Here is a 16,359-nt window from a genome sequence, read left to right as displayed (position 1 = left end):
GCGATTGTTGTGGTGGAACTCCAAAGAAACTTGACAAGGAAATCGCACTGAAAGCCTGTGAGATGGCAGAGAGTGACGAGAAGAATATGTCGGCAAGACGACTGCGGAGGGATTGCAAGGACGACGGAGAAAAGGTCGGGATTTTCGGTAGAGTAGCTGTGGGTCAGTAGTAGTAGTAGTAATGCATCTTGTCGAGGCTTGTCAGGTTCCATTCGCTAGACGGCGTATGGGGCCGCGTGCATTCCTTAGTCGTGTGCAGATCAGGGAAGCCTGCGCTCTCTTTCTGCCAATCTGCATCTTGAGCCGTGACAAGCGTGTGGACGAAAGGGAAGCGCGAGACTTGTGAGTACTTTGCACGCCCGGCGGCAACTTGTGCTGCTCTTGGTCCTGGTGAAGACAAAGCCAACAAGTGAGGCCAAGAGTTTCACAAGCAATGATGAGGCTCCGGGATCGCCAGGAACGTCTCCCTAGCCACGCGTCACGGTGGATCCCGGTCATTGCGCTATGAGTCGAGAGCCTACCGACCTTTCCAGAAGGTACCTGAGCGACGCTGCTACACTTGCACAAAGGCTACGATGATGCGCCTGTGTCGGAAGACTTGTGCTATCAGAAACGTCCCGGTCTTTTGACGCTTGCAAGCGTTGCTCGTACGCTCGTTCATCGTCAAATGTTTACCATCCTTCCACCATCTCACCATCGAGGCATGCGGAAAAGCTCGACACGAACTACGTGCATGCGCAGGTGCTGGAAAGCGAACCTTGCAATCATGCAAAGAGAAGGCAGAATGCTTGAGGAGCGAAGGCTTTTAGGATACCACATCTCTCGCGGAAGATCTCCGTCAGGAGCTTCTTCAAGGTCCTGATTCGATGAATGTAAGAAAGCGGCACTTGGAGGATTCCCGCGAGCTCGAAATGCATCTGGCAAAGAGCAAGGCATAGTCAGATCCTTTCTACTTCGAATATGGCAGCAGGAGAAGGACTAGGAAGCCACTCTTCTCCATGGCTATTCTCCATGCGACCGTCTCTGCTTCTTGGCCGAATATTATGAGCGATTTCGCTGCATACTTCATCCACCGCGACGAAAGTGAGGAATGTCGCTCTCTTGCACGCTCGCCTCGATCTGTACTGTCTAGGAACTTCCGCCAGAACCTAGCCTTTCTGACTTTCAGTGCACTAAACCCGTCTTGAATGCAGAGAACCCTTAAGAGATTTTAATGCCTGGATTGCTTCGTAGGCAGCACGTTTGTGGCATTGATGATGGTAGTATTCTGCCGGTCATGACAGGGATAAAGTCGCTTGGACGTACAATTCAATTGTTTGGCCAGCATTCGGGGAAGTCTTCGCTATTAACAACTCCGCTATATAGCACGAGCGCAGGTCCGTGGATCACAAACACTAGTCTGATCTCGAGCATCGAGCGCAGAGCGCGCACTTTGCTCCTTACTTAAGCTCTTCGTAGAGTTCTATGAGGTACTGTATAGCCTCTTCTTTAATTGCCGCAAATTCCACGTAACCAGGCCAAAGGCTGTACAACATCTCCAATTTTCGTGTTTGGAATTCAGTGCCTGTTTCCTTCGCATTGTCCACCTGTCATTGCTATTTCACGGCATCCTAGCGCATGCCGTCCAATAATGCAGTGTACCAATTATTGGGGATAATCCTCGCTTCACCGATGCATGTGAAGATCGGTCGCAGTAACCCTGCCAAGAATAGCATCATCGGGGTCAAGGTTCCAGAACAAAGCCCGGCTCGTCGGCTTGGCCACGTCAGCTATCATACCACCGCAGTCGTCGTACACGCTTCTGCTGTCTACACCACATCCACTCCCAACTCGAAACACCTCTGATAAACTTCGGATTGACTACAAGCAACATGTCTGGCCGCAAAGTCGGCGCCTTCACCCTCACAGCCTGCGCGCTGCGCGCCAGTGCCTTCCTTATTCCACCCGGCCTCGACGATAAGGCTGGCGCCCTTAGCAACCCAGGGGGTTTGAACGCGAAATGTTTCGCCTTACAGTTGCCATGCTCAGAATGCGCGTTTGCTACAGGCCAAGATGCGACAGGCGATGATGTGGAGGAGGATGAAGAGCCAATGTTTTGGATGCAAGGAGGGGCAAACAACGTGGTGGTGAATTTGACCATTTCCGAGGACGGCGGAAGGCTTCAGATCAACGGAGAGACTATATACCCATTGGGCTGGTCGGCCGAGAATCTAATGGCTCAGCGTATCTATGTCAATCAGGTGCCTGCGAACACCCCTCTGGAAGATATCGCAGCGGGCAAAGCCAGGACGACCCCACTCGAAGTCACCGGATCTGGAGTTTCTGTTATGGAAGAAGAGATCGTGTCTCCGGAAGGCCATGTGCTAATCCCCATCAAGCACAATATCTTTGAACTTGAGACACAGCCGGTGTCACTCGACTCCATTTCGATCAAACTACTGAAGACCAGCGCTGGTGAGCTTTTCATTGCCGACGTCGAGACAGAGGAACGAGTGGAGTCTCGCCCTGATGACTTCTTTGGACCACCTCCAGAGGAGATGCCCGAAGATTTCCTGTTCCCACATCTCGGCTCTCATGGGGGCCGACCTGGACCTCCACATGGCGCTATGAAGGAGTGTAAGATGCTCCCAGAGTCTCTATGCAAGCTCAGGAACATGCTCGAGGACAAAATCATGGGTATGAGACAAGGTATGAGGCACGGTATGAGGAAGGGTGGATGTCGCGGACGCAAACATCGCGGACCGCCAGGTGGAAAGCTACCTGGCCATATCAAGCCTCATTTCCTGCGACCAGGATTTCACCACCATGACGCCCATGTAGAGGGAGACGGCGTTCGTCATCACGGGCGTCCTCACCATATGAGACCACATGGTCATCACGGCCACCATCACCGTCATGGTCATTTCATGCACTCCTTTAGCCGCGGACTCGCCGCTGTTCTGATTCCCACAATGGCCGGCATTGCTGTTGGCATGACCGTCAGTCTTGTAGGCCTGGTCATTGGCCGCTTGATCGGATTCCTGTGGATTAAGTTCTATCGCGGTGGTCGTCGCGGGTACCAGAGTGTCCGTCTTGAGGACGATGATACCCGTATTGAAGCAGAGAATGAGAAGGTCATCGTCATTGAAGATGCCCCGGAAGTGGATCCACTTCCTGTGTATGAAGAAGCTCCAGCGTACGAAGAGGCTGCCAAGGAGCAGAAGTAAGCTGAACTCGGTCCTTGGCTGCTTGTTCTGTCTTCGCGTTCTACAGGTTCTGGCGGGAGGATGAGATAGAGAAGAAGCAGGTCGGCGCGGGAATTTTCATGTGTGATGTAACAAATACTCAAATTCCATTATATCTCCGTTACGCGTCTCTGACCAGTGACCACCACTCACCGGCAATAGGCATCTTGGATCCGTCAACAGCGCATGTGCTCAGGCGCTTGGCAATGAAAGGTCTGCCAATTTTCGATCGATGTGCACTTTCGGCATGCCTAGGCCCCTCCACAGGATGCGAGGAGGCGTTGCGCTACTGCACCAGCAACGTGGTCTTTGCGTCCACAGGCGTCACTGCCGCTGCAAGCCCATTGCTTGGAGATGAAATTTCAGAAAATACCTGTTTGACTTTCTTGTGCAAGCGGTGGTGAAGCCAATTGCAGTGCTGTATTTCAGCCATGAATGGTGAAGTCTCATGGTAAGTTCTGCTGACCAGCTGCTTGTGCCTGAATAAGTAGGCCGCAAACACGCATCCAGCTCGCTAAACTTGTTCTGGGCCAGATGGAATATAGTATGTAGGTGCGTGCGTGACACCTGCCGCGGCAGAACTCACATCCTTCAAAGCGTCTCACTTTCCTGACTGACACCATATCCTGGACATAACATTCATTCCTAGAACCTGCAGAACCTGCGACAACGAGGCCTATTCTTGACAGCGAGCTCACAACATTTAATCGAAACACTTGTCTCAGCTACAGCTTGGGGAACGAGACGTCGACTGCCCAGTCGACGCTAGAATTGCAACCTCTACCACCATCTCTGATCAGAACTTTACCAGAGTCACTATGTCGGTAACTAAGACTTATCAACGTACGCTATGTCTCTGCGGCAACCAACGCTTCGAGGCCGAGGACTGGTGCCCCGAATGTGTGGCTACTAGCCGAAGATCACACCCAAAGTCCAGTCCGATCGATATGACGAGAAAACAGTACTTTCTCGCTCCTCCACCGAGCACTCCAACTTCGCCTGGGGGCATGAAGGCGAACAACACCCCCATTACGCATACGAGCCTCTCACGACCATTTCTTGCGAGTGAGCCTTTGACGAACGCAATGTCTTACGAGGATAATCTGCCCAGCATGTTTCCTTCAACAACGTATCGACTACCGGATCAAACACGCACGACATCGGACGGAGGACGATCACTCCAGCCTATTTCGCCAACGTCACCGCCAGCAATCATGGCGATTTCCAAATCTCCGCGAGCTGCTACACCCGAGATGAGATCACCAAACCTCGGAGGCTACGCTCCAATGGCGGCTGGCTTTGCACGATTAGGTCGCAACAGTCAAAGCAATTCCATGACTGATATGACAAAATTGCGACGACCTGTGAGTGCTCGGCCGTCTCTGGACTTGGAAGCTAGAATGTTTTCTGGTCCGGCGTGACGGCGGAAGCAGCTCTCTCGATATCATCATTTCCCCAAGTCTGGATAGACGAGGAACCAGCAGAAGTCCTACACCTCGTATTGTGGTTCGCTTCAATTCATGCGACCCAGCGGCTAGGCGTGGACTTCCGATACAGTAAATCTCCCGGATCGATTACTTCCTACCCAAGGCCAGATACGAGCAGTAGCAGGATGCACAAACGGGCCTGTGGACTTCGTACCTGTATAGTGCGTTTCAGCAAGGCGTTCGGTACTTCAGTTTTTTTGGGCAGCCGGTCGAGAGGTTGAAATTGAAGGCATGAAATGACCTTACATGGGGCACAAGTTTCCTCCAGGTCACACAGTAAGGTGGTGGGGATGGTACTTTTGCCATTTTGAAGAACCGGTCGAAGCATTTGGCATCGCTGAGGTTGAAGAGAGGCGCATTGGAAATTTTCTCTTGACGAATCAAAGATTTGTAGTTTCAATGATGAAGACCACGAAACCCGAAACCGCGTTAGTTTTCTTCCGCGTAGCTCTACCAGGCTGTATCACCACAGTCTCACCAACTACAATAACTCCAAACCCATATTCGCGACTGTCTCCGTAGTTACATACGACACCCAGCGACGTATACACTTACTGCGGTCCCGATTGCCCCCACACCTACCCGAAACAGAGCGTCGCAACGCAAGACAAACACCCGCTCTCCAATTGGTCAAGCAAAAAATCCTTGGAAACGCTAAGTCGTTCAGTCCCTGCATACATCAGAGAAAGGCGACGACGCAGGAACATAAGCCTCTTCTGATTATGTGGTCGCTTGCAGGAACTTGCGTGGCTGTCCATGCTGGCGTGCTTTGGATGATGATTGAAGTAGATACGCAGGTCAAGTCAAGTGGGTAGGGATATATTTTTCTTTCTTTTCTTTCTTTTTCTTGAGTATCGATCAATCGCATCGATCGAAGAAGGAAGAAAAAAAAGATGGAAAAAACAGTGCTAAACGAGAAATGGCCTTCTGGCAGGGGAGGATTTACAGAATGCGAAGCATATTCTCGCCCCGATGGGAATTCCACAATTTCCTGGCTCGCGGCTCAATTTTCCACATCACTATCATCATCAAAGGGCATTAAAGAAAAACGACAAAGTCTTCTTCGACGAAGATCCAGCAGTTCCGCATCCTCCGATCTCGAATCCCAGGATTCCTCAGAGGGCAGCGAGCAAAAATACCACAAACAACCCCAAGCAACATCCTCCCGTCTCCGAGCGCGAATAATCTCAGACGCCATAATCGGTCTCTCCGATGGCCTCACAGTGCCCTTCGCCCTCACAGCCGGCCTTTCCGCACTGGAGAACACCAAAGTCGTGATTTTCGCTGGTCTAGCGGAACTTACAGCGGGTAGCATAAGTATGGGATTAGGAGGATACTTGGCCGCGAAATCTGAGGAAGATTCGTATAATGCTGCTTTGGCATCAACGAGAAGAGCTGTGGTGAGGAGTCCTTCTGATGCGATGGCTTCTGTGACAGAGGTTTTTGAGCCGTATGAGTTGCCGGAGAGGTTGATGGATGAGTTGGCAGAGAATATGGCGAGGAACCCGAATTTGGTGCAGTTTTTGATGCATTTTCAGCATTCGCAGCCGGAGGAGACTGCGAGTCGAGCTGTGATGTGTGCGGTCACGATCGCGTCTGGGTATTTCTTGGGTGGCTTTTTGCCGTTGGTTCCATATTTTCTGGTCCAGAGGGACGAGGTGCAACTTGCGTTGTGGTGGTCATTCATGGTCATGGCTTTCAGCTTGTTTGCATTTGGATACGGCAAGACGTGTTTCGTGAGCGGCTGGGGAGGACCAGACAACTTGTGGCTCGGCGTAAAGGGCGGAGTGCAAATGCTGCTTGTCGGCAGCATTGCAGCATTGAGCGCTATGGGGTTTGTGCGATTCTTTGATTCCTGGGACTCAGGACAATAACGCGCCGTTAAATAAATGCCATAATTGATGCTATGCTCAAATAGACGTCTCCTTTTCAAGTGCCAGCTACCAAGAAGCTGAAAAGGCTGCCAACTGTCAGTCCTGATACCAAACAGAGACCCATGAAACCTCCAGCAGCTTCGCGTTCGTCTTCCTCAACCCACTCTCCGGCACCGATCATGCACGTACTGCCAAGGTAGCCGTTGGAGAGGCCGAAGAATAGCTGTATAACAACAAGGTAGAAGAAGTCGCTTTCCACTATGGCTCCTCTACCTTTGATGTTGCAGAGATGGTATCCGCCAATCCATATCAACCGCGCGATAGCCAAGCCAAAGACAAGCTTAGGTCGTTGGGTTAGAGATAGCGATTGAATAGCAGTGATGAGACGCCCGAGTAGATCTCCCGCATTCCAGAATAGTAGAGCGAGTGGAACGAAGCTAGGCGGGTGTAGTATCGCTGGTTGCTCGCTCGGTGGCCGCACTGATACGATCTGCTGAGTGAAGACAGGAAATACCATAGTGACTGCGAAGGTGATGAAAACGCCTCCAGCGAGCCAGATCAGCTTCCTAAGAAGGTAGAGAAGTGGTATCGACTTTCGCTCAGCGTCTTCCGGTACATCCTGTCCTCTAGCATTCTGCAGTTTCTTCGGCTGTCGATTTCTGGCGACCAGATAAGAAAAGGCAAAGAAGGTGGCCACACTGATTGCTGTCGCAGTAAGGAAGTATGCCAATGCTGCTTTCCAGTTCACTGGCGGAGGCCCTTGTGGAGGTCCATGAGGCGAATCATGAGTAGGCTGGTCGGGACGTCCTTTTGCCGCCTGAACGGAGAGCACACTTATGATCTGTGCAACACATGGCAACACACCAGCCACTGCTTGCCCAGTCATGATACCCTGAGTGAACTTCGGCTCTGCAAAGCCCGACACATATGCAAAGACACCATTCTGACAGAATCCTGTAGCCAAGCTGGTGCAGAACATCATAACCATCAAGAAGCCAAAGTATACTCCTGCTCCCACGTTGACCGCCGTGCTAGCAGCCAAGAGCGCGAAGACAGTCATGTTGATGAACAAGCTCACAATGACTCTCTTTGGGTAGTTCGCTCCTGCCTGCATTCGCGTGAGAATCAGCATGCTTGAGAGATTCGTGACTGTTGAGACTGAGATCTCGGCGGCTTGGAAGTTCTCGAAGATCCATCGATTTCCACGGAACCGCTGTTGGAAGTATGGTCCGGCCGCTAAGAACATATTCCAGGCCCAGAGCATGGATATGCCGAGCAGCAGGAAGATGCTGTATTCGACATACGAGAATGCTCTCGCTGGCTTCCCTCCTGTTCGAACATCTTCACGCCCCTCCCCTTCCGTCTCGCTATTTGCAAGCGGCTCATACTCTTGCTCATCATCGTTCTTCCATATCTTGCGAAGGCGGTCCATCTTGGAGAGTGTTTAGGTAGAATCGAGAGCTCGGGTCGTGACAAGTTGGTTGCTGACTGAGATTCAGCTCAGGAGATGCGGGCAATCGTGGCAGCCAGTGCCATTGAGCGCTATCGAGTAGGATAGGACATGAGTATGGAAAGCTAAGCCTCGTGAACAGAGCAGTCACGAGTGGTCACACAGGCTGCGGCTTGAGAGTGACGATGACCACAAGATGCGATGCATGGATGACCTGCGTAAGTCTAAATAAGCGGGTCGACCGCGGATAGATCCGCTAACCACAAATCTCTAACCCTAACTCTAAAGGTAAATAGCAACGTGACTCTCGCACGTGCACTGATGTCTCGGCCATAGAAAGGACCTCGATAGATTGTGCAGGCTACTGTCTTTCAGATTCTGGTCCTTCGACCATCACCAAACAATAGATTCGTTTCGCCAGCCTCTTGGGCTCTGGATATCTCTACACGATGCGTGCCGTGACTTTACACTGGCTATCCTTGACCGAACGCTGGACTTTGTCAATTGATAAATGCAAAGAACGCCTTTTGCGTGGCCTCCCGTTCATGTGATTGTTACGTTCCAAGACCCTTTACAAAAGTGCATCAAGTGCGGCCGTTATACGGCTCCCTTGTTGTCTGCTATGCCAACTTGGCTCGACATGCACGCCGGTCTCTTCTCAAGAGCAAGCAAAATGCGCGTGAGCGTCATAGCATGCCCTATGGCTCCACTCTGGCCACTTCAGTATCGAAGAGCGGCTCGGTGACTGCTACACGAAGCAGATTTGCAATGTCTGCAACAGCAAATCCACGGCTTAGCCGGTGTTGTAGGTCGCTCGAGTGGAAGGTTTCCGCAGTCACGCTCATTCAGTGTCAATCATCCCCCCTTTCTTTCCGCTTCATTAGCAGGCATTGGTTGTCCTCCAGGACCATTTGGCTTTGAGCCGACATTTGACTTGCTCTTCTTATGCTTATTACGCACAGAACCAGCCGTTTGCCATTCGTTCTTAGCAGGCGCCGAAGTTTGTGGACTTGTCAGTTTGGGCTGCATCGAAGCTTGCGCCGGAGTTGAGAGCATAGGTGCACTGCCTTTTCTCTGGTGGGTTGGTCTGACCTCTGCCTTTGGAAGCACGTTCTCGTTTGCAGTCTGCTTCGCAGCAGCAATCTTCGTTGCCTTGTACAGGCTCCCATTGGCTTCTGACGAAGCATTCTCGAAGGCACGAGACTGTGTTGGCGAAGGTGTACGAAGTTCAGCGACAGGTGACAGCAAAGGTGCCGTGAGCGGACCACTCTCCGGATAGTGAGTACTACTGCCATTGATATGAGGTATTGTGCCATTGGGCGACAAGGTCGCACGATGATCTGGCTTGGTTTGTGATGTTGGCGACACGGCATCTGAACCCTTCCTATCGCCTGGCCTCCTTTCCGATGGCAGGTCGAAGTCAGTGCGGATGGGTAGCGTCAATGGGCGAACGCGTGCAAGGTCCTCTGGAGGTGGCGGTGATAACACTTCGTTGTCAAGCTGAACACTTGGCCCAGGAATTCCATTGACTTTCTCACCCACCTTAGGCTGAGGGTTGGAGTTGGAGCCGTTCACAATGACGGGACCACCAACATCGCCATTGGCAATGACAGGCATCGTGGGACCCACATTCGGAATGGAGTCTCTGCGATCGTACGAAGTTGGGCTTTGAGTGGCTGTAGACCGACTCGTGCGAAGCTCACCGGTCGTTGTCGAAAAGCTTCGCATATGACCAAGCGGAGACGGGGACCGAGAACTGTGCCTGCCGTTCACCAGCGGAGGAGCAAGGTCTGGCGTAACCCTTCTCGGCCTTTGTGGAGGATCTCTGAGTGCCATTGGAGGCAGCATTTGGCTGCTTGAAGTGGACAGCTGTGGTCCAAGCTGAGGCGACTGTCCAACGTAATAGCCTACGTACTCCTTGGGTTGATGTAGACTGCCGTCCAGAGCATGGCCGTTTGTATGCACACCAGGAAAGTGCGACAGCGGGAGTGCCATTCCTTGGCCCTGCAGATAGGCCTGCGATGCAGACCTGACGCTTGTCATCTGTGCACCGAGAACTCCAGGTAAATCGTACCCTGCTTGCAGTTGTTGCTGCATCGTGAGCATGGGTGGTAACGAGCGGCCTGGCTGGGACTGTGACCTAACAGAACTAGCTGAGCCATCCGGCACTGATGCACGGTGTCCATTTCTTCGCAACGCTGGAACTGCCGCAACCAGGGAAGGCGACGATGGGTTGGTGTTGGTACCCGTGCTCTCTCGCGATCGAGCCTGCGACATGGGAGATGGAGGCGGGTAAGCTCGCTGTGGATAATGATAAAGGTAGCTGCCCTGCAACAAGGGCGCTGTCTGTGGCGGATGATCGGCCACACGAGGACTGGGAAGGCTGCCATGAACGAACTGTCGCGGCCGCGGAGAGCCTGCGCCAGCGAGGTCACCCACGCGACCTTGGGCAGCCGTAGCTTGTGTGTGCATGGCAAGCTGTTGTCGGAGATGCTCCTGCTGTGCTTGGAGAAACTGGTACTGCTGGTACAGCTGCTCGTGCAGATTTCCTTTCATATTGAAATAGTCGCCAGGATTCGAGCCAAGCTGCGGACTGAAAGCTTGCCGTGAATTCGCGAATGAAGCTCCACTTGATGCACGTCTATTTCCGCTTCGCTGGCTTGACTGATTTCTGTTGTTGCGCTTGCCCGACCTGCCTGATCCTGGCTCATGATTTGTTCGATTCGATTGCGAAACACTCCTCGTCAGTGTAGGTTTCGGCTTGGGAGGCGGTCTTTGGAAGATCGGCCTGCTCTCCTCCGGCGGGAATTCGAACTGTTCGCAGCACTTTTCCAGCTGCAATCCATCTTCAAGCAGATCAAAAGCACGCCGTATTTCCAGATGTATTCCATGCCACGCATAGTCGTCGGCAGAATTTCCAAGATTTCGATTCGCGGTGAATGGCTCCTCGACACACAGGCGATTTCGTGATTCCTTGTCTTGCCAATTCGTTTTGGGATCCCAGCCTTTTTCTTTCCGGGAGAGCAGCCGACCTTCCTTGACGGAGACAACATACTTTCCGAATTCGAACTCGAATCCATAATGTCGAAAAAATTGGAAGAGGAGCTCGCCTAGCGACTCTGAATTGCTTTTACCAAACTCCTTGGCTCGTAGCGCATCCAGATCGTCAGCGAAGGGAGAGGTCTCGCCGGTCTCTGTCTTTCTTCGACAGTCGCGCATCTGCTGCAGCGATGGCAAGATCGGTGGATTCCGCCTCTGCAGGAAGCTGATGATCATACATATCCAAGTATATGAACTAATTGTGCCTCCAAATGCTGCAGTGGGGTCAGTAAAGTGGGAGTCAAAGGCTCGTTGTGAGGACAGATTCGCTTACCAGCGTCATTCAGCAACCGACGCTTAGTCCAGTACTTGATGATCTTCGCCAAGGGCCGAACTCGTTTATCCAGCTGAATGTACACCTTGATCATGCGCGTATTCTGCAAGGCGAGTGTGTTGTTGACATTTAGATCGGCCGCGAGCTGCAATTCGGGATCCCAACATTTCACGATGGGCACTTTGGCTGCAGCGCGGCAAACTACCTTTTGCATGCCATCTAAATTAAGCAGTCAGCCACAGTCACGACAGCTGAAGCCAGCTCTAGCAGAGGTTTGGTGCAACATACGACTCGCCAGCAGTGCGGACAGGGCATGCATAGACACATCCAGCGTGGTTGTGATGCAAATGTCCACGTCGGAGTCTGTAGAGCTTAGCAGATTCCCTGAGGATCCAAAGACATTGACACGAATGTCATTGCCGGGCCACTTGTCGTTCAATATTCGATCCAACTTCTCCAACAACTTCGTGCGCCTCTTTTCGCTCTCTTCGGATGGCAGTAACCGGTCGTAGAGTTCACGCATGTCGCCACTAAGCTTCTCCTGTTCATCGGGCTGCAGAGTCTTCTTAGGCTCCTTCTTTGGCGGACCCAGCTCTTCATTGCCGCCATCGACGTACGGTATCCGTCGTTTCCTGATCTCATCGCCCGTCTCATACTTGCAGACGACAGGTTGCGTGCGGTTGGCAGTCTGTGTGCCCACGGCCTCGGACACCACTGAGCGCGGCGACTGGCTAGCAATACCTCTGTTGGGCGAGGGCGATCTCGAATGGAATCTTAGGTCTCGCGGCTTCTGGTAGGGGGTGGAGGGGACGGAATTCGAGTGCTGTGAGTAGAGCCCTGGACGCGGTATTGTCTGCGGGTCAAATCTGTCGCCATTCGGGAGGCCCGCCATGTTAATGTTCATGCGGCGCGGCGCGGCGCTGCGGTGTCACAGACACTGGCACGAGTCCACAGTCGTTATGAGCAGCCGACGACTCCCATTTGTGATGCCGCAGGGCAGGTGGAAGCCAGGGAGCCGGCGATGGCTGCTGCTGTTGTTGCGTCTGCTGCTTTCGTTTGGGCCAATCACGGAAACGTGCCGGAGCGTCGCTGAAAGAGGCGGCGCAGTGCGTGCTCAGAGCAGATGTTCCCACGCCGTCTGAGGGGCGACGGCGGTGTTGGACGGGTGCGAGTGCAGATTCAGACTTTACGTCGCCTTTCGATGCTGCAGGTGGTGCGTGGGTCGTAGCGCTTTCAGACGCGGTGCGTGGGCGTGTGCGTGTGCGGGAAAGATGCCCAGGTCCCCTGGAGGCTAGTTCTAGAACTAGTAAGAGTGACTGTGTGAGCTTGGACTCCGCCTCGTTTTCCGTCTCCCTCCCTATGTTATTCTTCGCATCCGCCGCCTGCTTCCGGCCCTGCTCACGTCAACTGCGCGAGACCTGCGAATATTGGAGAGGTGTTGCTTCGATGCAGCAGCAGTGAAGTGCTCGCTGCTCTGGGCGGAATCGACTTGATTGTTCCCCCACTTTGTTCTTCTTCTGGCGTTCAGCCCACCGCCGTGGAGGTTGCAACGACTGCCAGCGGCGAGAATACCGATCCCGCCTAACTTGTGACAAATGGCGTGGAAGGGTAGAGCGCACCAATGGATACAGTATGATAACGTGTGCCGGAAGCCAGCAGTTGCATTGGGACGCTCCATTCATCATCAATCTACGTCCATGCTGAAACCAACACTCTCCTTTCTGCTGACTGCCTACGCTACGCTACCTGCAGCCGCACACATGTTCGCTTCCTGCTTCCTGCTTCCTGCCTGACCGCGCAAGGCTTTGTCTCTCACTTGGAGTGTGTGTCCAGGTGTCAGGGTCCATCACGTGCCTAATGCCTGAGGCTGCAACTGCTGCACTTCATCTTCGGACTTCTATATAGATTAGTCCTTCTTCCTAATACATTAGTTACATCAAGTGGTTATAAGCCCCCTGCGTTTCTAACGCATTCTATACGTATTCTAATAGTCAATCCGACTGCTACGTAGATAGCGCTTGTTACTAAAAATTGCGCTAATACTATTATCGTCGCTACTACCCTCGCCGCCCTCGAGTGTTCTAGCAGGTACTAGTCCGACTCGAGTCGGTTACTATCGGTGTTAGCTGTCCGCTATACTAGTTCCTAATAACAGTATCGGCTATCCGCTATACTAATATAATATAGGCGCGCCTATCGGCGGCCTTTTAAGACAAGTCTATAGTCTCTTTCTATATTATCGCCGTCGCTGTCCGCAATAGCTCCCCCTACAACCTCTAACGCTTATATAAGCAACATTCCTAAGCTAAAGAATAAGGAGAATTATCTATTATAGTCTTATACCGCTAAGGGTGCCCTTAAAAGTATATAGGTATAGCGCTATATCTAAGGGACCCGCCTAAAGCCTAATGTTAAGTTGTCTTCTAAAACTTAGTTAGAGTTTGAAGACCGACAAGATAAATAGGAAGCAAAAGATCAATTAGCGCGTACGTAGATCTTTGCTAACTATATCGCCGAGATTTAGTAGTCGTTACTTAGTCTCGCTATATCGTAGGAAGTATAGACTTACCTATATAAGAAATACACTAGTAAAGGTGGGTCTACTAAATTTATGCTCTACTAGGAATATATTACCCTTCGGTATAATAGCAAGGACATTAAGAAGTTCTGTAATAAGTATAAGAAGAAGCTTAGTGCCTTAAAGGATACTAAATTAGCTATTAGCTAATACTAGGCTATCTATATATTTATTATATAGATCTCTCTATTCTACGAGGCTTTCGTATAGATACGCCGAGAGCAGATACGCGCCTCCGAATATACTATTAACGATAACACACTTAATAATATTATTAGCATATTGCTTAATAAGAATGTAGCTTAATTAAACTAGGCCTAATATAATGGCTTCTTTAGTCTTTAGCGCCAACTATAATAGCAAGGTAGCAATAGCAATAATAATAGCGGTCGAGGTAACTCGAGCTATAGCGGTCGTAGTAGCCGCGGAAATAATAACAATAGTCGTAGCCGCGGTAGAAGCAACTAGAATAGTTATTAGTCTAACCGTAAGAAGTGCGCCTATTGTTAGGGGTTACACCCTTCTAACCGCTGCTATACTAAGTACTCTTACCTAAAGAAGGAAGACCGACTACGTCGTAAATAGTAGAAGGCTAAGAAGAAGGGGGTGCAGTAGCAATAGTAGCAGCGTAGACTAACTGCTTAGCAATAGCAACAACCGCTATCTAGTTAGAATAGTACTTAGGGGCTATATACGGCTAATGCTACCCCGGGGGTATTATTAGACCTAAGCTACAATTACGCCTTTACTACAAACACTATAGTTACTATTAGCGACTAGGTGTCTACGGCTCTTACTGCTAACACTCGGACTACTAATTAGGTTGTCGACTTAGGTACTAGTATATATATAGTTAATAACCCTTTATTGCTTATTAAATACGAAGGCTATTACATTCCTGTCCGGTTTAGTAGTAACACGAAGCACGCTACGATAGTTAGTATATGTTAGGGCTAAAGAGGCTACACGTGATTAGCATGTAGTTAGGCCGAGTGAAGCCGGGGTCTCGGTGCCTTAGGCAGGGCTTAGCGCTTAGCGTTAGGCTAACTTGCCTGCCTTCCTCCCTCTCTTTCTAGATCCTTATCGAATACTACTCGTACCTACTACCACCCTATCTACCTGCTAATATACCCTTCTTATACAGTATTCGATCTACCCTTTAAGGGCAGTAGCTAGATAGTCCTTATTTCAAGCTTTTAGCGGTATAGCTACGAAAACTATCGATTTAACTATATTACGCCCGAAGAACGGGACCTACACGCACTATTCTACTAAAACAACCGTACTAATTATTAAGCAAGGCCTTCTACACGGCCTATTATACTAAGTTAAGCACATTAGACCGATACTCGCTAATTCCGCTACATCCGTATCTTAGGGGCTAACAATATATTATTAGTATCGCCCCTTATAATAGCCGGTTTATTACGAAACAACAACCGTACTGCCGCTAGCAGCGCTAGCAATAACAACGCTAGTAGCACAGTACCTACTAAAGTGCCTGCTAAAGCACCTGCTAAGGTGCCTGCTAAAGAGCCTACTACTAGGCCTGCCGAAGAACCTGTAGTTCTAGGTAACGACCTAGAATTGCCTGTCGACGATATTCTTAGCAATATTGTTAATCGTCGATATAGCTAACTAGCCTTTAGTCCTTAGCTAGTAGCGAGACTTTAAGAAGCTACCCAAAATAGGCTTACCGCCCTACGTTAAGAACAACAGCTAAAGGACAACCTCCTCGAAATTCGCCGCCTTTAGGAGGCCCTAATAACTAACACTAAGCCGACAGTAGGGCCTTCCTTACTATTAGTCCTAGTCTAGAAGAAGGATGCTAAACTCAAGGACTATACCGTATTTAATAGCTCTAGCCGCAAGCAGTACAATAATTACGTACGTAATTGTGAATTGAACTAGCGGAATGCACTAAGGGCCCTGCCCGACGACTATTCGCTAGTCGTCTATACTATGCAATACATTAATAGAGACCTAAAGCGTACCTAGGATAACTACTTTAACTCCCTTACTGATTAGACCGCTGTTTAGTAGCAAACCTATAAAACCATTATACTAGACACCCTTGGAAACCCTATACTGAGGCAATAATACGCTTAGGACTAGTACCTTCGGGCTAAGCAAAAGACTAATTAATCAGCCCGTTCATTTAAGGCCTATTTAAAGACCCTCGAGGACGATTTGCTAGCTAAGACCGATTCTATCTAGATTTCCGAAATACGCCCTAAATTGCGATAGGAATTGGTCCTTGAATTAGACCGCCGCCGTGTGTTTGAACAGACCAATCTTATACGCATTTAATTCATAGTTGAAGTCGAGACTATAGAGCGTGCAGTATAGCTCTAACAACGGTTAGAATCCAAG

General features: G+C 50.5%; 6 protein-coding genes across 6 annotated transcripts; 4 read left to right on the top strand and 2 right to left on the bottom strand.

Moving 5' to 3' along the window:
* Window positions 1-2,601: 2,601 nt before the first annotated feature.
* MYCFIDRAFT_211004 (uncharacterized protein) lies at window positions 2,602-3,350 on the top strand. Its single transcript, XM_007927251.1, has one exon. It carries the CDS (start codon window positions 2,607-2,609, stop codon window positions 3,204-3,206), a length of 600 nt encoding a protein of 199 aa, XP_007925442.1. The 5' UTR covers window positions 2,602-2,606; the 3' UTR covers window positions 3,207-3,350.
* A 535-nt stretch (window positions 3,351-3,885) lies between these two features.
* Window positions 3,886-5,132, top strand: MYCFIDRAFT_211003 (uncharacterized protein). Its single transcript, XM_007927250.1, has one exon. It carries the CDS (start codon window positions 4,043-4,045, stop codon window positions 4,643-4,645), a length of 603 nt encoding a protein of 200 aa, XP_007925441.1. The 5' UTR covers window positions 3,886-4,042; the 3' UTR covers window positions 4,646-5,132.
* A 739-nt stretch (window positions 5,133-5,871) lies between these two features.
* On the top strand, window positions 5,872-6,567 carry MYCFIDRAFT_22853 (uncharacterized protein; the record flags this gene model as incomplete). Its single annotated transcript, XM_007925999.1, has 1 exon — window positions 5,872-6,567. A coding segment is annotated over one exon (696 nt), but the record flags the coding sequence as incomplete, so codon positions are not given.
* A 73-nt stretch (window positions 6,568-6,640) lies between these two features.
* Window positions 6,641-8,017, bottom strand: MYCFIDRAFT_65067 (uncharacterized protein; the record flags this gene model as incomplete). Its single annotated transcript, XM_007926139.1, has 2 exons — window positions 6,641-7,191; window positions 7,285-8,017. 2 exons carry the CDS (start codon window positions 8,015-8,017, stop codon window positions 6,641-6,643), a joined length of 1,284 nt encoding a protein of 427 aa, XP_007924330.1.
* A 75-nt stretch (window positions 8,018-8,092) lies between these two features.
* On the top strand, window positions 8,093-8,832 carry MYCFIDRAFT_173788 (uncharacterized protein; the record flags this gene model as incomplete). The annotated part of the gene is made up of 8 exons (XM_007927249.1): window positions 8,093-8,114; window positions 8,152-8,188; window positions 8,214-8,253; window positions 8,332-8,358; window positions 8,387-8,416; window positions 8,443-8,566; window positions 8,602-8,776; window positions 8,817-8,832. 8 exons carry the CDS (start codon window positions 8,093-8,095, stop codon window positions 8,830-8,832), a joined length of 471 nt encoding a protein of 156 aa, XP_007925440.1.
* Window positions 8,833-10,840: 2,008 nt separating this feature from the next.
* MYCFIDRAFT_13800 (uncharacterized protein) lies at window positions 10,841-11,946 on the bottom strand (the record flags this gene model as incomplete). The annotated part of the gene is made up of 3 exons (XM_007925993.1): window positions 10,841-11,349; window positions 11,409-11,627; window positions 11,697-11,946. Coding segments are annotated over 3 exons (978 nt in total), but the record flags the coding sequence as incomplete, so codon positions are not given.
* Between the last annotated feature and the right edge of the window lie 4,413 nt (window positions 11,947-16,359).

This window comes from Pseudocercospora fijiensis (genome assembly GCF_000340215.1).
Source record: "Pseudocercospora fijiensis CIRAD86 unplaced genomic scaffold MYCFIscaffold_3, whole genome shotgun sequence".
NCBI lineage: Eukaryota > Fungi > Ascomycota > Dothideomycetes > Mycosphaerellales > Mycosphaerellaceae > Pseudocercospora > Pseudocercospora fijiensis.
The sequence above is the reverse complement of the archived record's forward strand: the minus strand, read 5'-3'. Positions and strand labels throughout refer to the sequence as shown.